This window comes from Myotis yumanensis, unplaced genomic scaffold (assembly GCF_028538775.1).
Source record: "Myotis yumanensis isolate MYYU_CA2020_CCGP unplaced genomic scaffold, mMyoYum1.0.hap1 SCAF_7, whole genome shotgun sequence".
NCBI lineage: Eukaryota > Metazoa > Chordata > Mammalia > Chiroptera > Vespertilionidae > Myotis > Myotis yumanensis.
The window spans coordinates 65,003,539-65,026,867 of NW_027223758.1; the positions used below are offsets into that span (position 1 = coordinate 65,003,539).

At 42.1% G+C, this 23,329-nt stretch overlaps 1 protein-coding gene across 3 annotated transcripts in view; it reads right to left on the reverse strand.

Annotated features, from left to right (window-relative positions):
- The window catches only part of ZXDC (ZXD family zinc finger C), a 28,380-nt gene that overhangs the window by 1,649 nt on the left and 3,402 nt on the right, over positions 1-23,329 (reverse strand). Inside the window, exons 2-10 of one of the 3 annotated variants that reach the window (XM_070420735.1) lie at positions 22,612-22,764; positions 22,436-22,514; positions 21,114-21,244; positions 19,636-19,806; positions 16,532-17,118; positions 15,315-15,374; positions 14,576-14,660; positions 3,658-3,827; positions 1,311-1,412 (exon numbers count right to left, since the gene is read on the reverse strand). In XM_070420735.1, coding sequence (XP_070276836.1) covers positions 1,311-1,412; positions 3,658-3,827; positions 14,576-14,660; positions 15,315-15,374; positions 16,532-17,118; positions 19,636-19,806; positions 21,114-21,244; positions 22,436-22,514; positions 22,612-22,764 — 1,538 coding nt within the window. Of the gene's footprint in view, positions 1-1,310; positions 1,413-3,657; positions 3,828-14,575; positions 14,661-15,314; positions 15,375-16,441; positions 17,119-19,635; positions 19,807-21,113; positions 21,245-22,435; positions 22,515-22,611; positions 22,765-23,329 lie in introns of those variants that run through there. The other 2 variants (XM_070420734.1, XM_070420736.1) reach the window with 2 other exon arrangements.

Consider the following 23,329-nt stretch of genomic DNA (forward strand, 5'->3'; position numbering starts at 1 on the left):
AAAACCAAGTAGAGTAATGAGGAGGTCAGAAAGGGGGCGAGGGGGGGAGGGGCGCTGAGGCAATACAGGACCACTCACAGCCTCACAGCCGCTCACCAACTAGCAGCATAACCTGTAGGGCCAGCCAGCCAGCCAGGTGCTTCTGACTTTTCTGTTAAAAACTACTCCACCTCTTCCTTTTAGAGAAATGTTTCTACCTCATTAGATTCAAGGCCATGATGACCAGCGTTTGGCTATTTGTACCCTACCCGATTTCTTTAGGAGTGATCTTGTGAATGGGAACACCAGGAAGCATGTAGTAGACACTAAAGGGGCTTTCTGGATGTCCCCACTGCAGCAGTCTGGGAGCTCCCATCTCATATCAGTGCTTTAGTCAAAACTCATTTTTGACATTAAGGAAAATGTTTAACCCTTTGTACACCATAAGCGTCTCTAGACACTTTAAAAACTCATTTTTCATGAAAATTTTCAACTGAAAATATTCAAGAACACCAGAACTGTGAGTAATATATTTATTTTTATAATATTCATTGCAAATTTATATTTTTAATTAAATTCAAAATATCGTGGCGTGTGGAATGGTTTCCATTTTGGACATGTGGCAGTTATTGATAGCCCAATTTCTATTTGTATGGATTTTTAAGTATATATTTAAGCCTGTTAGAAATTTAATAAGCTAAATACTTTCATTATTTTATATCCAAATATGAATTATCCACAGCCACCTATGCCCAGCTTATCCACTTAAGAAAACTAATTTTCCAAAACCGGTTTGGCTCAGTGGATAGAGCGTCGGCCTTCGGACTGAAAGGTCCCGGGTTCGATTCCAGGTCAAGGGCACGTACCTGGGTTGCGGGCACATCCCCAGTAGGAGATGTGCAGGAGGCAGCTGATCGATGTTTCTCTCTCATCGATGTTTCTTACTCTCTATCTCTCTCCCTTCCTCTTTGTAAAAAATCAATAAAATATATTGGAAAAAAAAAAAGAAAACTAATCTGTCTGGGTCTATTTTTCCACAGGTTAAAACTAACTTCCCATTGAAGGAAGTGACTAGAATTTCTCTATATAAAATATTTTAAAGAGTATGTTCACCTTATTTACAAGTAGGAGCTACAATGACAACAAACTTGAGCTTTAGTCTTATCCTTTTATTTTCTGGCCATTTACCCACCTTTTCTAGAAAGCGGCAAATATCCAGGCAACCAACCCAATGGATCTCCACCCGAGGCCTACCTCAGTGCCCAGCCTCTGAAGCTGGAAGCTTGGTGATAATCCTACTAACAAACCCAAAGACGTGTAAAGCATCAGACCTGGAGGACATAGACGGGCACACCAATGGCGAGCAGGGGGTGGAAGGTGGAAGACTGCGGACTCAACACCACCGGCAAGACTGCTTCACCTGGGGGGCCGTCCTGGGGAGGGAGGCAACAGCACATGTTTTATTAACCAGGCACAACAGCATTCCTACCTCAGCCTGAGTAGGTCTACCAGCCACATGCAGGACTGGTCCTACCCCGTGTATCAGGCAAGGCACCCCCTTGATCCAGGTGAGGCCCGAGAACCCAGCAGCAATTGGCATCAGGGGCTGAGAGCTGCTGTCCCTCCTTCTGAGCCTCATCTCTCACCCTGATCCCAGCCTAAGGCCCAGGGGGCTAAGCTGGGGCTGAACCACCTGCCGTCTGGCTGCTCCTCCCTCCCAAGCCCTTCTTCTGGAACTTTCCTGTACTCGCCCACACTCAAATACCTCCCCGCAGTCCGAGTGCCAATTTCTCTCCTGTGGGTTGTTCTTGAACTCTGACGGAGGCTCCGGGCACCCCTCCCCCTCAGTGTCTCACTGCTCTCCAGTAGCCTTCTCAGACCACACAGGTAGGCTCATCTCTGCCTTGAATCCAGCCCTCAGTCAAGCTGGGACTATAGATGAAAGGTCTTCCCAAGAGGGGCTATCAGGCCCCTAACTGTCCAATTCAGAAAAGGGAACTGTTTAACACTTCACCTTTCATCTGCACGTCAGCCTGTGCCCATCCACAGCTCCCATCACTCAATCCTGGTGCCACCACCACTCCCATCAGTATCTCTCACTCCTTCCAGTCTCAAGAACCTTCTGTATCAAGCACTGAGCACTCACTATCATTCCCATCTTATATGTGATAAGACGGAAGCCCCAAGTGCTTAAGTAACTTACCCAAGACTACCCTAGCTGGTAAGGGAAAGATAAAAGATTAAAACCCACCCAGGTTTCTCTACCTCAAAAATGACATCTTTAATTGATGTTCCTTAGAAAAATAACCACAACTCCTTTTCCAACTAGCTCCAGTGGAACCAGCTTCCTTACAGTCGCCATGTCAAAACCTCGAGTCCTGCAATCTTCACCTGGGACCTGCTTGCTGGCTTTGACCATGTTCAGAAAGCTCAGACTCACTCCACTACCTTTATCTTGGAAAAATCTTTCATTTCTCTGCAGGCAAATCCCGCCCCCACAAAACGCTCACATCTGCTTCTGGTTTGCTACAACCACATGGCCATCCACTGGGCCCATGTTCCAGGCGCCCTCAGGCTCTGCCCAACCCATTGCTACCTCTCTTTCACTTATCTGAACCCTACAGACGCTCCATAGCCAGCACGGTCCTACCTCCTTCATGAGCCTCTCCCAGGACTAGACTCCACAGACAGGACTCCCTGCTCCCTCTTCCAGATCAGCTCAGGACTCAGATGTTCTATGACATCTCTAACTGGGACTCCCCGGCTTACACAGTGCTCTTTGGCCCCAGAGTACCCAGGACACAGAAGACTGCTCAGTGAAGAGGCAGGATGTGATCGGGTCAGGTCAGAGGGGCATATCCTCAGCTTTTAAATCTTTTCTGTCCTAAAACCCAAATTACCTTACGTCTCTATTCTGCCCCTTCAAAAATGAGACTGGAAATAAAGTTGTACACAGAGGTGTGGAGGTGAATGTGTCCAGTGAGTGTTCGTGGAGTGGCTGCCAGCTGCAGAGTCTGCTGGGCCCGGGGCATAGTCTAAGAGGTGGCTGACCCTGCCCTTCAGGGGCTCAGTTTGGTAAAGAATAAAAACGGGAAAAGAAAAAAAATTAAAAGCTAGCACCTTTAATAGATAAAGGCTACATCCTCTGGTGTGCTACCAGCAGTCTCCAGAGATGAGGATGACCAATGCAGCCTGAGGAAGCCCCTGCACCCCAGCCCTGAAAAGAGAAGTAGGGTCTGGGGAGGGGGCAGGCAGCGTGAGCCAGGTGCCACAGCATCCACAGGCTGCAGTGCCTGTCTGTGGCCATCCTCAGGCAGGCCAAGCAGCTCAAGACAGCTACAGGGGGCCTTGGAATGAAGCAGGCATGTGTCTACACCTCACAGGACTCCCAGTACGTTACAGAAGACAGAGCACATGGGAAGGGGGGACCAGACACATACAGAGAGTTCTGACACAGATTTGTCTATCTTAATGAAGATAAAAGCTTGAACAAATGTAGCTCAGTGGGTGGGATGAAGGGAGAAGCTAGGGTTATGGACAGATGATTTAGGATATAAAACAGGACTTGGAACGGTGGTAGAATGGCCATTCACTGAGAGAAAGGAGCACCCAGAGACAGAGCCCTGAGGCCTTGCCCACACCTCTGAGCCTGCCTCCTCCCAGCTCGATGGCTCTTACCTGCAGTAACTGGACCTGAACACTCTGCACCCCAGCTGCTGGAGCTGGTCCTGGCAGACCTCCGCCGGGCACCACAAGGTTCCCACACAACCAACCACTCTGGTTTGCATACAAGTGAGTAGGAGTGACTTTGCCACCTTTCATTTTTCTCTGAGTAGACCCTGAGGCTCCTAAAATGAAACAAACCAACAATGCACTGTACATTGTGCTATTCAGGCCCTTGCCTTAACAGAGGCCACACTCTGGGGGAGTCAGCCTTCCCATTACCTGTCACTGCGCAGCCTTACAGAATTAAAATTACTGAACAGGGATGGTCATGAGGTAAAAGGTGAAGAAAACAGGAGAAAGATTAACAAACTCATATGTGTTGCTTGGACAGACATCAGACTCCAGCTGCCCGTTTCTTGAAGGTGGAGACTCTTCCTTACCCTCCGACTCCAACAGCTCCAGGCATGCAGGAGATCTGAGACCACTGAGCAAACCAACCATTGGCGCAGCAGAATCACGGACAAGGAAGAGGAAAGAAAACAGGTAATCGCACCCACCCCTTGGACACTTCGGCACATGCTAAATGGCTGCCATATCCTTCAGGCTATTTTTGTCCAGCTTCCTTTACAAAAATCATCACTTCATAAAAATAGGGTTTTTAAAAAATTAAGTACAAAGAAGAAAGAAAAATCCTGACACTCTGGAAGGGTTTTTCTGACACTCGCAAGGTGTGTGAGCAACAGGAAATCCGAGGCAGAAACCAATGGCCTAGATTCAAAGCCTGGCTCCACAACTGACTCTGCTACCTATGTTTTCTTCTAGGGCAGTGGTCGGCAAACCGTGGCTCATGAGCCACATGCAGCTCTTTGGCCCCTTGAGTGCCACGTGCGGGCACGCACGTACAGTGCGACTGAAACTTCGCGGCCCATGCACAGAAGTCGGTTTTCGGCCTTGGCGAGTCTATTTTGAAAAAGTGGCTTTAGAAGAAGTGGGGGATGTCGGTCAGTCGGTCGGTCGGGCAACTGGAGACACAGTGCAGGCGGGCCTCGGGATACGCAGCGCGGGGGAGGCACACGCGATTCATGCACGAGTTGAGTGAGCCCGTCAGTCAGCAGTCTCATTGTGCAGTGGTTAGTGCTAGTCGCGTCCGCAAATGGCGCACGGGTGACAAAAGTACCTACTCGAAGCATAAAGTTACCTGTATTTTTCCAACCAGCTGCAAATCCTACAGGTATTTTTGTCATCAATTTAAGAATTGTAATTCTTTTGTGTTGGTGGCTTTATTATTATAAAATGAAACATTTTTTAGGTGCCCTGTTTGAGATGGCTACAAAGAAGCAGCAATGAAAAACGGAAGACGAAAACCGTGAATTTAAAGTTGAATTTAAACTTGAATGTACCTACCTATATAGTTTAAGTTTAAAAAATTTGGCTCTCAAAAGAAATTTCAATCGTTGTACTGTTGATATTTGGCTCTGTTGACTAATGAGTTTGCCGACCACTGTTCTAGGGCAAAGAACCTGAATAGACACTTCTAAAAGGACATACAGATGGCCAATAGACATGAAAAGATGCTCAACATCACAATCATTAGAGAAACTGAAATTAAAATCACAATGAGATATCACCTCACACTTGTTGGGAGGGCTATCATCAATAAATCCACAGTTGGCAAGAATGTGTGGAGAAAAGGGAACCCTTGTGCACTGTTGGTGGGAATGCAATAGACTGGTGCAGCCACTGTGGAAAGCAATATGGGGTTACCTCAAAAAATTAAAAATGAAACTGCCACTTTACCCAGCAATTCCACAGCTGAGAATTATCTGAAGAAACCAGAAACACTAATTCGAAAGGATATATGCACCCCTATGTTCATTGCAGGATTATTTACAAAAGCCAATATCTGGAAACAGCCCAAGTGTCCATCAGTAGATGAGTGAATAAAACAGTTGTGATAAACTTTACACAATGGAATACTACTGGGCCATCAAAAAGAAGGAAGTGGTAGGTAGATAGGTAGGTAGGTAGGTAGGTAGGTAGATAGATAATACATACATATATACATACATACATATATACATACATACATACATACATAAGGAAATCTTGCCCTAGCCAGTTTGGCTCAGTAGATAAGAGCATCGGCCTGCGGACTAAAGAGTCCTAGTTTAATTCTGGTCAAGGGAACATGCCCGGGTTGCAGGCTCGATCCCCAGTGGGGGGTGTGCAAGAGGCAGCTGGTCAATGATTCTTTCTCATCATTGATGATTCTGTCTCTCTCTCCCTTTCCCATCCTCTCTGAAATCAATAAAAATATACACACAAAAAGAGAAGGAAATCTTATCCTTTGCGACAACATGGATGGACCCAGAGAAAACATTATGCAAAGTGAAATAAGCCAGTCAAAGATAAATTCCATATGATTTCACTCATATGTGGAATCTAATTAACAAAATGAAGCAAAACAGAGACAGATTCATAGAGAGCAAACTGACAGTTGTCAGGGGTACGGGGGGAGGTGGAGGGATTGAGAGGGAAAAAAAGAATTCATGGCACATGGACAATAGTGTGGTGAATGTGGATGGGGGTGAGGGGTGGGAATCGGGGGTAGAAAGACGTGGAGGAGGGTATAGGAGGGGTAAATGGTGATGGACAGAGACGACTTGGGGTGGTGAACACACAATACAGTGTACAGATTATGTGTTGTAGAATTGTGCACATGAAACCTGAATATTTTGTTAACCACTGTCACCCCAATAAATTTAATAAAAAGGGGGGTGGAAGATATACTATAAAAATATATTTATTCACAATGAAAAATTTTCATATTAATAGTAAAAAGCAGATAAAAACATGCAAGTGCCATTTCTTCAAAATTAGGCTGTTTATACACATAGGAAAATGTTTAACATCAAAACATTAGAAGTCATTTTCTCTGGGTGGTGGAGCTGCAGGGGAAAGTGCATAAAAAATGCATCTTTATTTTTTCCAAAGAGTAAACCATTTACTGAACACTAGTCCTTTGCTTAATGACTTCTGTGCCACACTCCAGCTGTCCCCATTTGTCCTGCTGACCAGCCCTCCTCCAGGGCACCGGCCAGGCTTTCATCACCCACATTCCTCAGCATGCCTAGGTCACAGCACAGCTCACTGTCTCCCCACCTCACTGTTTCTCCTTTTCGAAGCCTGCATGGAGATTCTCACTAAATTATTCCTCCAGATGAATTTAAAACTGACAAGTTTGGGTTTTTTTAGGTTCCTCTGGGATTTAAAGGAACTGAACAAAGATGTAAATTAGTAAGAACTGAGTGTTTCTATCCAAAGTACATGGTAGGCCTTAAGCAGGACCTCATTCAGGCCCAGTATACTGTATATTCATCGCTGGTGATCCCAAGACACTTTATTACTTTTGTTATCATTATGAGATCTATTTTATCCATCTCTACCCACTGGCTCAGTCCCCAGTCTGATCTCAGCTACTCTCATTTCCCTGCTGGAGGAAAATGAAGAAACCTCTACCTGCTCTTTTTGCCCCTAACTCCCCCCGCCAGAAAAACAGCTGGAACCATCCCTTAAAAAATATCACATCACCTTTTAATTATGCCTCTGTTTTCCCATCTGACTCTGAGTGAAAGCCAAATGACAATGACCTCGAGGCCCTAAACAGCCTGGCCTCCTACCGGCTTTCTACTTCCCAAAATTTTCCCCTAACTGGCTCTGCCAACAACCGCCTTTCCACCGACCCTCTCAGGTGCTCAACAGGAGTCCTTCGCCCAGATCTGTCCATGTGCTCCCTTCCTCACCTCCTGCATGTGTCACCTTCCCTGTGAGGCCTCTGTCTACCTTTTTAAAACTGGAAACCATCACAGACCCCTTTCCCTGTTTTGTTCACATTCATCACATGATTTACTGTTTTATCAAATGCTCCACCCCCACCCCACCTCCAATCAGAATGCAAGCAGTGGTATCTGTGTTGTTTCGGACACGCAGCAGGAATATTTATCAGAAGGAAGGCGTCCCCGTCTCATTTTCTCAGTCAAGTTTTATGTCTCCTCCATTCAGGTTCTACACAGTTGTGAAATTTCCTCCTGGATATTTTGTAATTTTTGTTGCTATTGTGAGGTATTTTCTCCATTGCATTTCCTAATTAGCTACTGCTGCCATACGGGACACTCCAGGTAGTGATACATTTGTTTTATAACTGGCCACTTAAATATCTTTTAACTTCTAATCATTTTTCAGTTGATTTTGGGGGGTTTCCTAATAAATAATCAAATCATATTTAAGTTTTTGTATGTCTCCTTCCTATGGTTCTTATTCTTTCTTGCTTTATTTCAATACAAGAATCTCCAGAACAAAATTAAATACCAAAGGTAATAATGGTAACAAAAGTAATTCTTACGTGCATCTAAAATGCCTGTTAGCTCGCCATTAAGTGTAATTTTGACTCTTGGTTGGGCTACAGAATCTTTATTATATTCTATTTCCATCAGTAATGGATATCAATTTTTAAAAATAAATACAGAATCTGTTGAGAAAAATAATGAAGTTCTCGACCAACCTATGATAACAAACCCAGTAGCAACATTAAGTCATCCTTAAGCTATGGACTAAACCTCACTGTTCAGAATATGAGGTTAAATGTATTGCCAGATCCTGTGTTTTGAGAACATTTCCATCATTTCCATCATCAATCTACAGCTCCCATTTTAGGGAGTATCTTTGTCAGGCTTTAGTATCCAGATCATGGGCGCTTCCTATTTTCCACAAAAGTCCTAGAACAGTGACTACTATACATGTTCCATGGACAAGTAGAAGCTGTATAACCAATGGCAAGCATGAGATTCTGAAATACTAACTTCATCCACAGTCATTTTTGAATAATGATTTGTTTTCCTGAAAAATATGCATTTTGTTGCAAGCACTCCAATTTATTATAATAGAGTTTACATGATATTCAGTTATTTTCCATTGAATCTGTGAAATTTAATTATGCCTTTTTTTCCTTGGTAAAACTGCTCAAAGTAGAAACTGACAAGTTAGAAGCTGTATCCACATACAATTTTTTGTTTGACCCACACAGAATGATTTTTTAAAATATGAATAGGTTATCATATTTTAGCATCAAAATCCAGATTTCTGATTCTTCTTAGATTTGTTCTTTTTCCCTCCATCCTGAAATAACAGCTTATTCCACTTAGCTTCCTTTCTCTTATTTAATAGGAAGGCACCCACAGGCTTAAGCTTGCAACTGGCTTCAGCCACATCCCCTACTTTTCAGCCTTAACAAGTGGCTAAGGTTCAAAGTGCTTTAAGCATTTTACCTGTATTATCTCACTTAACCCCCACAAGAATCCAATATAGCCGCTTTTATTACCATTTTACAAGGAAAAAAACTAAAGCACAGAAAAGCTGCTTGCTCAGAATTCAAACTTTTAACCACATGCCTATCTATCTTTTCTATAAGTATTTGTAATTAGCTTTTACGTCTTCATTAACCCAAGAGTTTGGTAAGTTTTCTTTTGTTTTCCAAGTAATTTTTACTTCCTATTTTACCATAGTATGGTCAAAAACGTATAGTCAGGCTGGGGGTTTGTGCCTAAAGACTTTGTAATGCTTTTCCTGATGGCCTAATTTGTTCAGCTTAATTTCTATAAATATTCCATAGTCATGGAGTAAGATCTATTGAATCAACTTTACTACTCCCATTGTAAATATCTTTCAGATCTTTTGCCGTTTGATCTGCAAATAATGAGTTAAATTAACCACTTCGGATGTTGCTAGGTTTTTATTCATCCAAATCTAGATTTCCATCAGTTTTTACTTTGTATTGTTTGATATTGTAAGCCTTCATATAAATAGTCACATAAATGGCCACAAGTCTCCTCGTATTATATGTGAACAGCAACCAAAAACAGAGACAATCTTCTCTGCCTCACGTGCTCGTCTTTAAATTGTGTGCTTCCAATGCTAGTAGTATTAACCCTGCTTTGTGATTTTTGCTTGCTTTTCTTTTATTTTCTTATCTTAGTTTTAACCTTCCTAGATATTTCCACCCAGCATGTGCCTCCTCTAGACAAAACATAGTTGGGATTTTGCTCTTTGACTCAGTAAAAAAAAAGTTAGAGGAGCTCTGGCCAGTGTGGTTCAGTTGGTTGAGAATCATCCCATGCACAGAAAGGTCACCAGTTCGATTCCCAGTCAGGGCACATGCCCAGGTTGTAGGTTCCGTCCCCGGTCAGTGTGTGTTCGGAGGCAACCAATCAATGTTTCTCTCTCACAAAGATGTTTCTTTCTCTCTCTTCCTTTCTCTCAAATCAATAAAAAAATGTATTTTTTTAAAGTCAGGGGAATCACACTTTTACTGTAAATGAGTGTGACTCCCAACACTGCTGTTTACTGTCTCTTCCCGTAAGTACTCTATTTTCTTTCCTTTCCCCTGCCCTTAGAGAGCAGAGAGATATAATTTATAGTTCTGAAACTACAGCTTATTTTGCTAACTATTGGCTCCAAGAATAAAGTTTCTCTCTACTTTTTATTCTTGGTTTATTTTGAGGATTAAATATTGAAGATTAAAAAAATGGCACAATTTTATTTTCCACACTCAATAGCAAACCCATGGGAAGGATCTTAGATTTTAGACCCTTATCTTATTTTTCAAAACATTTCAGATTGCACATTTCCTAAGAACTGGCATATGCACTTTAGTACACAGACAAATGAAGTCCTGACTGTGTTTAAATTACTTGATTCCACTAACAGTCCTGTTTCCCTGCAACTTCACTGTTCTTGGACTTATTATACCATAATCCCTTAATCACAATCACAAAATGTCTATTTTGCCCTCTAGTAGCAAAGATCAACGACCACAACCAGAGCCCAGACCTCAGTTTCTGATATCACTCTCCAATAAAAGGAACAAGGCTCCTTGGAGAAGTGGCAGACTTCAGGACTGAGTTAAGGATAATACAAGATGAGCCTGGTAGGACCAAAAAGTAAGATGTCTCCCCCAAAACACCAGGATGGAGACATGTCGAAAAGGCACAAGAATCCAACCAAAGTAACTCCTAGTAGCCAAAGCTGGAACAATTTGAGCAGCAAAATAAATATGGATAATATTGTAAAGATTATAATACAATATCGATTATTACAATATTGAAATGGTTATAATACAACTAGAGGCCCGATGCACGAAATTCGCCCTCACAGCCCCAGCTTCGTCCGGAAGGTCATCCAGAAGGATGTCAGCTGTCTGGTCTAATTAGCATATTATGCTTTTATTATTATATTGATAATAACCTAAAGGATAAATACCTTAGCATCCATAACTAGATAAATGATATAACTAAGTAGATAAATGGGAGAGAAGGGACAGTTCTTCGTTATAGAAGAATTCTAATTAATAAATGTACAAGAAATGAAGGAAACAGAAAATTACCTTAAGAACACCACAGTAATAATACCACAGGCAAATCCACCCTTGAGTGTTGAATTAGTAAGAGGTTGAAGGAGAAAAAAGGTATCTGCACAGTGTGGGGGAATAGATTAACCTTGCCCAAAGTGAGATTGGTCTTTACTCCAGATTCCTAGAATGAATCTCAAGGTCCTTGAATGTCCTGCCTGGAAAGTATGTTTACCTGGGGGCCCTGGGTCCCTCCATATAGTCTAACAATATGACTTATAGTGGTGGCCTTGGGGCCCTGATGAATGGCTGGAGAATATGACTCAGGTGAACTGCCCTGGTTGGCAATACCCTGTGTGTTGTCACACAGTAGGTGAAGTAGCACTGTCCACAACTCCAGGGAAAGGCTAACTGGAAGCTTCACTATAGGAAATCCCCTGCATCCTGCCCTATTCCCTTGGCTGACTTTATTCTGTATCCTTTCACTACAATAAACCATAACTGTGAGTTCTGAGTCCTTATAGAAAATAACTGAACCTAAGAGTGGTCTTGGAGACCATCAAACTTGCAGTTGGGTATCAGAAGTGAGGATGATCTTACAGACCCTTGAGATTTGCACACCATCTCAAAATATCTACCTCAAATATTTATTAATTAAAAAGGGAAAATAATAATTTCATAATGGGAAAATCTGGCAGACAATACCTTAATCCAGTGACCAAGGTTATCATAACCTGTAACAATATGTAATTACATGTACCTCGATACGATGCAATGACAAGAACACCTCATTTTGGTTCCAAAGGTTCCATAATTTCAGTCAAATCAGAAAAAGCATTAGACAGACCCAATGGTGGGACATTTCAGACTAAGGGACCAACACTCTTCACAGGCACCATGAAAGTCACCAAGGGTTGAGGAACAGACACAGACAGGAAGCTAAGGCACTGTGACAACCAAATGCAACATGGGATCCCAAATGGGATCCTGGAACAGAAAAGACACTGGTGGGAAACTGGTCAAATCCAAATAAAGCCTGAATTCTATGATCATGAGTTAGGTAAATGTGCTGTCACTATGGGAGAAGCTAATACAAGGGAGGCTGGGTAAAGAGTGCCACAAATGGAGGACACAAATAGGTGACAATACATAATATTGCCAACGAGGGAAGCATTTTTCTACAAACTAAAATTCTATCAAAATAAAATGTCATGCCGTAACCAGTTTGGTTCAATGGATAGAGCGTCAGCCTGCGGACTCAAGGGTCCCAGGTTCGATTCCGGTCAAGGGCATGTACCTTGGTTGCGGGCACATACCCAGTTGGGAGTGTGCAGGAGGCAGCTGATCGATGTTTCTCTCTCATTGATGTTTCTAACTCTCTATCCCTCTCCCTTCCTCTCTGTAAAAAAAATCAATAAAATATATATTTTTTTAAAAAAATAAAAATAAAATGTCAGAAGAAATAAACACAGTCCCAAGGGTTTTGGAAAAGGGAATGTGGGCCTATATTTACATTCCTCCATCACAAGAGTGCTTTGCAATGACGGTATGTAGGTGGCAAAATGTGAGCTTTTGAACTTAAAGAAAATTCTTCTACTATCTTCACATATGAAGGCTGAATACTTGACAGGTCCCATAAAAGTCTATAGAATGTTTAAAGCACTTTGACCACTATTATAAGATGCTAAGAAACCAGCTCATTATTTTGAAAACTGATAAACAGAAATATTTAGACATTTATCCTGACTTTCCTATATGAACTGCATCCAGGTTAAAAAAAAAAAAATGATGAGAAGTTGTTCTTTACAGAAGTATTCTAGCTAGTAATGAGAAAGGAAAGACAGAATATCATCTTTCTGCAACCTCTAATAGATCCAGTCACTGATCATCAACGACTACTAACAACACAGGACAGACTACCTGACGTCAAGACCCCCTGGAAGAGCCCCCGACTGCAAGAGAGTTTCGCTAACCCCCAGCCTACCCCAAGAATCAAACTTCAACCAGATCAAGCCTACTGGTGTAATTACTAATTTATAGGAAACACAGAAGACAGGAACCTGTTAAACTACACTATACTGAATACAATCAGCAAACTCCACACTGGCCAAATTCTTCAACAAATACACAGGAGAGAGATAAAAGAAGAAACCTATAGATATAAAAGAAACTTAAGAAACATGTCAATCCACAATAACATATGAGCCTTATTTAGATTCTGATTCAAACAGTTATAAAAACATTTATGGGATTTGAGACAAAAGTTGAATACTTGCTAGATATTGATGTTAAGGAAATAGTGTTAATTTTTAATGAAGGGATGATAGTATGATTAATATGTAGCTATTTTTATTCAGTGTCCCTGAAAAGATATAAAAGATAATGCTGAAATATTTTTTAAAAAATATAAAACCACATGTATAATGCTGCTTCAAAACAATGCAATGGATATAACATGTATTATATTCCTAAATGTTCATAGTATTTTTTTTTCCCTTCAAGCTGAGATTACCTATCAGGTTAAATAAATTAGTATTTGGTTTTCTTCATCAACTTTGCCTAATTATGTGCTGAACTCTTTCATTCTATAGATCACCACCACCACACTTTCTTTTATTATTATCTCTAAAAAGTCCTATTTGGGTACTTTGTGAACTTTATGGTAACCTTCCTCAGTCACAACAAACAGTGACATATACAACATTCCTTATAGGACAATATTTGCTTTAAGAGAACTGATCAAAAGAAAACAGGGAGTTGTTATTATTTTAAAGAAAAAGCCCTATGTTAATAAGTACAGAAAGACATAAAATTATATTGCTAATCCTACATACCTCCTGACATTTTATAATTACATTTTAGATAAATATAAAAGACAAATTAAATATATAAAATAATATTAAGAAGAATTCACTGTTACCTTTACAAAAGAATTTACCATAGTTTCCTTTAAGCACTACATCCCACTATTCCACTTTCAGGATAGATGGACAAATAGGCACATGAGGCCACAAACTAGCAAGCAGGTCTTGTTGCCACTTTGTGTTATTTAAAAATTCAAAAAGTTGCTGACATTTTAAAATTAGATTTCAACATAACTTTGAACTGGGTGCCCTTAATGCCTCATGCCACCCTGGGACTGTCTCTGTGGACAGCAGCAGCCGGTCCTCAGCATTTTCTTAACGCTAGGCTCAAAGGCCAGCAGCCATTTAGCATCGGATTTCTACCTCTATTTTTCTGACACCTGGTCTGCTTTGCTCTTTACTTTGCAGCCTACCTGGTAACAACCACTAATATTCACTTCGTTTTTTTAGGTAAATAAAATATGTCCACACTAATGATGAGAATTTTGCTAGGAACTTTTTTTCCTTAAATTCACATAAAACTAAGGAGTTGATGAAAGGGCATTTTGAGGAACACAAAGAACATAGAAACACCCATTCTATGTGTTTCTTCTGTCCCTAATTCAGTCCCAAGGTAACACTCAGAACCCTCACTCCCCCAGCACTGCAGCACACACAGCCTCACCTGCATTGCTCCCAGTTCCTTTCTGCTTTTTTTTCTTGGCTAGTTGAATGGCTCGGGAATCAGTTCTTGCTGAGCCCCCACTTTCCTGAGATCAAAGAAATGTGTGTCAGTCACTTGACCCAAACAGCAAAGGGAGGGTAGCAAAGGAACTAGTGAGATGTAATAAGTCTGCTTCCTGAACAGAGTGGAGTCCAATACTCTTTGAGAATCTCCAGCAAAGGCTCACCAAGAATCAAATGCTACATCCAATTATAATGACAGCTACACAAAATCAGAGTTGGAACAATATACATAATTTTATTATCCAGAGAAGCCACGTTTATTCCTCCAAAGTCTAAAATACTAAAATATTTTACACAGAAACTCTTTTAAAAAATGAATTACATACTTCTCTGCTGTCTGAAACAAATAACCACCCTTCCTTCAGTGATAATTTACTGCAGCATTAATTCACTCCAACATTGTTCAGAGCCTGCCACACAATACTTGTATGGCAGACCTGGGAAGGTCCTATCTCATATACCCACTGCAGAGGCAGCTCTGGCGGCAGGTGCTTAACTCAAAACCTTACATACCAAAATAATAATTAGTTACTGAATTCAGGAAGATTACTGAGGGAGCCAAATAGTATTTAAATGGGACTTCAACTGTTGTAAATTTGTGAATGTTTTTATAAGAAAAAGTTTGTACTTATCACTACAAAAATAAAAAGAACACCCCTAAACAGCTCATGGCATACCTGTAACCCATTCACCACACACCATCTGTGCTCAGAGAATCGAGGCAGCCCGTCACTCAGCTAGCAAGAAAATGAACAAGGGTCAGGATCATGGTCATGGTGGCTCCTCCTACCTCCACCCACAGTTACTCAGGTAGTGACTCCCCACGCCATCTCCCTTTCTGGCCCAGGCACCTGCACACCTGGCAACTGCTGCAGCCACCAAAGCAGAGGTTAGCACATGTGGCTATGCTCCCACAACAAGTGAGACACCAGAAGAGGCTTGAGACAGAGCTGCTCTCAGACTCAGACATAAAAAAGCTGGCTCTATGGTATATAAGTTAATCACGTCCCTCAAAATTGATCCTAATTCAAAGGATTAAACTTTTTTTTTAATGTGGTAAAATAAGATTTAACATTTTGAACAATATCACCGTCAAATTTAACCTGTGTCACAGAGAAAAAACCTATTTGATCATTTCCATCTGAGCCTGAGGAAAGTCAGATTCAAAGAATCTTTAAATTATTTTTTAAACTAAATTGTTAAATGTATACCTAACAAATATAATTAAAGTATATTCACTGTCAAGCTTCAATACTGTAGAACTACCCCCAACTTTCCAGAAACAAAGGTTCACAAACCACTCCCTTTTTCCCCCTTAATTCTAGTGTTGTTGTTTTTTAATTGTTTTGAGTGATTTTTAAGTTTTCATTAAAATTTTAAAGACAGCTGATGTCATGATTCCTCTTCCTCTAGTTATGAGTAAGTCTAAGGACTTGTTTTATGTGAAAAGCACAAAGGCAGGATATTTCAACACTATGAAACACTCCCAATTTTTTCAAGAAAAGAAACACATTATCACACAAAGAACTCAAAAGGACTTAGAAATCATCTAACCAATCCCCCTCATTTTAGAACTGAGAATTTAAGGCTCAGACAGGTCAAGTGATTTGCTCAAGATCGTAAAAACGAAATCAGTTCAGACTCAGAATCAGAATTCAGATTTCCAAACTTGTAGTCCAGGGCTCCATCCTTTCGCAAAGAGTAAGAAATGTCTACACATAAATAATTCATCCAGAACATCCTCAAAATTGAGTGTTTAAGAGAAGTAAGCTAGGTGGTAGTGACTGAAGATAGCACTTCATACCAAAGAGAAGTTGCCAGTCCCTGCACTGAGGCCTGTGTCTTTCTGAGGACTGTGCCTTTCTGGAAGGCTGGAAAACACAGGCCAAGGTACCTCTCTGTTTCGTTCTTGCTGCCTGACAGCACCAGGGCCAGGAGGCGAGTCTGGTTCCACTTTGATTGAAGTCAGCAGTTCTGGGACACTGGTGTTTCCTGGTGGGGTGCTTGAAGAGGTCAGTGTGGTGGTGTTCGCTGGTAAACTGCTGCTGGAGGTCAAAGCCTGTGGGTCCTGACCCAAGTTCTTCACAGGCAGAGCTACCAGACAGCCTAATGATCCTGCACTTACAGTCTGCACATCATCCATAGTGAAATTGCTTTGCTGAAGAACTGTGGCTGCTGTCCCGAGAACAAGAGGGCTGTCCAGGCTGGGAGGAATGTCACTGTGGGCCACCAAGACCATCGGCCCTAAGGAACTATTATTAGGGAGGTTCCCTCTGAGAGAGGAGCTCACAGAAGTCACATCAATAGTCAGGATTCCAGAGGTCAGTGCCTCGTCCGAGGCCCCTGCTGCACTACTCCCATCAGCAGGTGCTTCAGAGAAGAGCGCAGCCAGGTCAATGTTGTTGAGCTCATTTTGGCCTGGGCTGCTTAGTTCACTGCTGGGTGTAAGAGAACTTGGAGCTCCTAGCTGAGGGAAGAGATCTGAAAAGGAATGAACGCACTAGTTACTACATGCCCTTAAAGATTAAGAAGTTTTATTTGTACTCAACATGTTAAGCAACCCATTAAAGGCACCATCTACTGCCTTCTTCCTGCCCCTGCTGCGTGGCACATCGAAAGTGGCCACATGCTGAACGAAGGCAGCATGATGACATGTCAGGCATTTTACATATGTTGTCTCAAATCCTCAAACTGACAAGGATTTCTCCAGCCAGAGGGAAAAGGCTCTCAGTTCCTGGCTCTATTCCTTCCACACCAACCATTAAACCAATCCCAAACTCATACTTTCTGGTTGTGGACACCACATCAGCGCACCTATCATATTTTTCATGCAAATCTATGAAAGAATCTACTCTAGACGTCTGCCCCCAAAATAAATTTTAAAATAATCAAATTTAGAATATACTTTCTTTAGTTGTCATATTACTTCATAGTTTAAAAATAGGATCAATATATTATTGTGTCTTCATTAATTATCTCTTGGTACTAATGAAACATTTGAAAGAAAATGATAGTGATTCTTTGGAGAAATTAAAATAAAAACTTGTCTGTCTCAAAACTTTCCAAAAACTCCCTTGACAATCTTGAGGATTCAGCTCCCTATAAAACAATTAATAATAATCTCAGTGCAAACAGATACTAATTTGTTCATAAATTTCCTACTTAGCATTTTAGTAATTCCAAATATATTTACTGGAGACCTGCTATGTGTAAGAGCCAGGTATTAAAAAAAAAATCACTAAATAAACATTAATTAATAGAACATCTAGCCTAAGGTTACAATCATGCCCTTGCTCCAGTCCTTCTTTGCCTATGTGACCCAGGCAAATCCTTCTCATTTCCACCTCAGCCTCTTTTGTCAGTGACAGAGTAATGTGGAACCCCCAATCCCAGGACCACTGTGAGGAGGAACTCAAACAGCTAATCCAGAGACTGCCATAGCCCCTGGCAAAGTCAGTCCCTAGTATATAGGCATTCCAAAGCATCTATTTCTCACAAGGCGAGCACTAAGCCAACACCTGGTCATCTACCCCTAACTTGTGACAGGGAATAATGACACACAAGTAAGTCAATGTCACATCATAAATGCGGTGTGGAAAAAAGGCACCACAGAAGCACCTGAGAGGTTCTCACACCCAAAGAAAAAAACAGTGCCGTTGCTGACTTTTGAATGAGCCAGGCTAGGAAAGGGGAAGGAGCAAAGAGGCTCGGCGCATAGTATCACAGAACACCAGCTCGGAGCTGGGCAGGTAGAGACAGAGGCAGGAACCTGTTCTATCACCGAGAGCCTCTGAACACCAGCATAAGGCACTTAACTAGCTTCTGTGAGCCAAGGAGACAATCTCTACCATGAGTCCTCAAGACACCTAGTGTCTAGAAGGGCAGCTTCTTTAAATACAAAGCTGAATAGCAATCACTGTTACAGCCAAAAAAGGGAAGAAATGACCACACTAAATAGGATTAAAAGAAGCCAAAGGACACAAATATTCACTGAACTAAACTACTCATCAAGCTCTGCTCTAGGCACTTTAACTCGACATTTCATTCTGAGAACCACTCAAATTCTGTGTTTAAAAGATGAGGAAACCAGGGCTGACAGACCTGTGCCCTGCTTAGGATCACACAGCTGGGAAGTTGGCTGCACCCCAAGGCTGGTGCTACCTGTCACACAGGTGACAATGAGCAGGGCCTGGTTAACAACATGCTCAGGTAACTCTATGGCTAGCCAGGATTTCACTGGCCAGGACCTGCCAGGCACAGCAACCCCTCCATGCCCCAGAGAGCAGGGTGATGTGAGCAGGGGAGGCAGCCATGTAGCAACCCAGACCCCTCAAAATCCTAACTGTAGGACTGTGCATGTGGCCTCAAGAGGCAGGATTCTAAGTTCCATGCCACCATGTAGCCAGATGAACAAGCCCTTGTGTGCCCAGATTCCCCCTCTGGAGAACTGTCGTGGTTCCCTCTCAGCCCTCACACCCCTGCCCAAGCCACATCCTGAAACACAATTCTGTTCTTGTTTTCAAGGACTTTCCTCAGCAGCAGGATGGAGAAGAGACACAGAGTGTGCTCAGAAAGAAAGATAGGACTTAGAAAAAAGATCCAAAGACAGAAATGGTGGAGAAGTAGGCTTAGAACTTAGGACAGAGATCACAGGGGGATACAGATTTAGGAGACATGTGCAGGAAAAGCCAACAACATGGAATACTGAACGCAGGAAAAGGCAGCAACATGGAATACTGAACACTCTTCAAGGTAAGCACTTCAGACAAGGATTAGTGAGGCAGAAGCAAGTGGCAGCAGAGTCCAAAGAGGCCACTAGGCTTGGCAGCCATGCTCCCTGGGCTGGTAAGACCTCACTGCACTATAGAGTAACTTAACCTAGGACTCAGCCAACTTCTGAAAGGAGCTAAGGAAGGAATGACACCCTTTTGCTTCTCTGACACAGGTCAAGCTTACACATCTTTGTAGCTCCCTAAGAGGGTCATAAATCAAGCCGACCTGAGTGCCGGCGGTGCTGCCTGACCACATGTGCCTTCATACTGTGCTTGGAGGTGAAGAGTCTATTACAGCTGGACACCGGGCAACGGCTTTTTGGAGCAACCACATCTTGCAGGTGTTTCTTGGAGTGAATGTAGAGACTGCTACGAGCGGAGAACCTGGCACAGCACCCTGGAACAAAATGAATGATAAGTGTTAAACCTATAGATTATCAAGGAACCAATGCTGACATTTCCTCATCATCTATATATATAAAAGCCTGAACAACTGGTCACTATGACACGCACTGACCACCAGGGGGCAGTTGCTCTACGCAGGAGTTGCCCCCTGGTGGTCAGTGCACTCCCACAGCCAACCTCCCCTGGTCCCTCCCCTCCTCCCTCCAGCTGGCCCCCATCGGCCCTGATCAGGACTGGACTGGGCGAGACAGCCCCTATGGGCCCTGAGGCCAAAGGACCCCACCCATACATGAATTTGTGCACCGGGCCTCTGGTATCAGAATAATGAGACAATGCATGCCCATGTTTTGGCCACTAGCAAGGGACATACACTGAATACCTATTGGAGCAGCATCATAAGAAATTAAATTTGAAAGCAAACTCTGTTTTAAAAAGGAAATTTGAAGTTCCACATCATTTGTGTGTAAGATGTGTGACCCTGAACAAGTTAACTCTGATCCTGTTTCTTTACCCATTACTCAGGGCTGCTGGAAAAATTAAGTTAAATTAAGTGTTAAACAACTCCTTTAATGTTCAAGTGCTAAAAAATTTATACTAATCATCTCTATCAAGCTACTACTAAAAAAATCGCCATAATTCTATGACATTTAAGGTTAGAAGCTATCTCAACAGATCTCTAAGGCCTATTCCTCTCATTTTACCAGTGAGAAGTTGATGCCCAGAGGGACCAAGCAAATGGCCCTAAGTCAGGGACATAAGCCGAGCCTGGAGCTGGCACTGCCTTGCTGACTACTCAACTGCTTAACCAGTCAATAAGACCACAAACCTACATGCAGATCAGAGGGAAAACAAGACAGATTCAAAAACACAGCCACCTTCCTTCATGCCCTGATTTTCCACTGTTGGAGCTCTATACCAAGGTTTTCTCACAGTCTGAACAAAGAAAACACAAACCTTCTCACTGATAGGGTTCTTGGCAGCTCATGACCTGGTAGGGGCATGTAAACAACCAGCTGTCCTCACAGCCACCAAATTAAACAGGTAACTAACTAGAGCCACAGATCTAGTAAGTGCACTGCAGGGCCAACAGTCAAAACAGGTCTGATTTTGAAGTCTGTTCTTTCCAATACAATGCTCTCAAGATACAGCAATTAACTAAAAACCAAGTAAATCTAATGCTACAACTTACACTCACCTTGCCCTTAGGCAACTAAAACTTACCTTTAAACAGCTAAAAATTACAACATCAATGTGGATATGGTGCTAGTTTACAGCTCAAAATAACGTATTAAAATCTACCTTCCACAGGACACTCGAACGGCTTTGTGCCCAGGTGGGTGATGCTGTGGCCTTTCAGATGCTCTGCTCTAGTGAATGACTTCCCACAGCCTTCCACGGGGCAGATAAACCTCCGATCATCATCGTGTTTCCTGCCAGGACAGAAAAATGTGACACGGATTACTCACACAACCCAGAGGCACCAGGCTTCAAAGGTGATTCTTTGTTTAAAATTCTGCAAAATATAGCAAACTACAAATGCTTTGCATTTAAAAAAAAAAACTTTTATCAGTACATTTCAGAGAACCTTGATTTTGTCTCTAGCCCACATGGGCAGATTTGCAATTTAGCCACCCTGTAATTAGAAATTCTACTTTAATGACCTAGCCAACCCCAGAATCAGACACAGAAAAATCAGTGCTGCTTCAATCTAGAAAGAGCTGAGTCTCAATGTACTGATAAAGCTACCTCCAGTTTAAGAATCCTAATAATAAACAAGCTTCCCGCCCTGGCCAGTTTGGCTCCTTGGATAGAGCGTTGGCCTGTGGACTGAGGGGTCCCGAGTTCGATTCCGGTCAAGGGCATGTACCTCGGTTGCGGGCACATCCCCAGTAGGGTGTGTGCAGGAGGCAGCTGATCGATGCTTTTCTCTCATCAATGTTTCTAACTCTCTATCCCTCTCCCTTCCTCTCTGTAAAAAATCAATAAAAATTTTTAAAAAAATAAATAAATAAACAAGCTTCCCAATCCACAGAGGGCAACAAGAAGTGTGCACAGAAAATCCACTAAACGGCGAAAGGACCTTCTCAAGCCCATGCATAAACACTGTCTTTTTCTGAGTAACATTTGTATATTAAACACTCAAACTCCAGCTATGCAAGCATGGACAAACTGCCCAACCTCTTGAGTCCCACTGCAAAACAGAGAGTAAGAACATCAGAGTCAGAGTTCTTGGGAAGATTACATGAAATACACAGAAGTGCTGAACAGCACCTTCTTATAGGCTAAGCCCTCCAAGGTCGTCATTATCACCATGGAAAGTTTGTATTGACATGAGGAAAGCTTATTCCACACCATAATTTTCTTAAAAGTATAGAATTGTACACAACAGGTACCAATTAAATTTAAAAACAAGTATACAAAGAAAAAAACTTTGGGTGACTTTGGGTGATCAGGATTCTCAGTGTTTTCCTTCTTAAAGCTTTCTGAACTTCCAAATTATCTACACTGGGCTTTCCTTATAACTTAAAGAAATCTGAGATAGTTTATCCATAGGCTTCTGCTACTAAGGAATAATTCATTCATTTTCAAAACTTGTAATTCAACTAAAATGTATAAATTACCTTTTGTGCCTCAGGAGTTTAGACATGCTGGTAAAGGTCCAGCCACAACTGTCAGAGTCACAAATAAAAGGTCTTTCACCTTAGAAAAGAAAAAGTTACACCAAGTAATTATAAATACAAGCTTCTACAAAGACAGATCTTGGATCCAAATTACATTGCATTCCCTAGCTCATTACCTGTATGACTTCTCAGGTGAATTTTCAGGCGACAGGCTTTGTCATACTGTTTGCTGCAACCAGGAAAGGAGCAGGAAAAGAGCTCCTGTTCTCTGAAGTGGGCTCGGTTATGGGAAAACAGAGCACTCACCGTGATGAAGGTCTTCTCACAGCCTGAACAAAGAAAACACAAACCTGCTCACTGGTGTGGCAAAAATCACAGAAGACAGCCACACTAGCCACCATCCAGGACACTGCTAGCACTGAAGCAGACGAGGGAAAAAATGATTCAGAAGCACCTCTGGAAAGTTACTACCATTGACATCTGGCTTTGCAGTAGCTAAAGTAGGGTTGGCTAAGGGTAGCCAACAAGCACACGAAAGCCACCTGTTTTAAAATGACTTAGAGATGAAGGATCTGATCAAGGGAAAGTCCTCCAATCGCAGCCATCTGCTCCATTCTGTGGCACAGGTCTTGCAAACACTGTGAGAACTCAAATGTCAATGCTGTTGGTGTGAGATCCAAGAAAATCCAATGGGAGAAATTAGATACTAAGGAACAAGATTTTGTCTATTAGGGTTGGGCTTGGAAGGGCCACAAACCATCGTAATATCTGAGACTTTCAAGCCCTTGGGGTGATGCTGCATCCTCTACACATATAATGTCGTCCCTGATATCCTCTGCAACAGGCAGCCCCCACCTGTCATCTGGCTTCTCTTTCTCCTTTTGCCCATTTCCT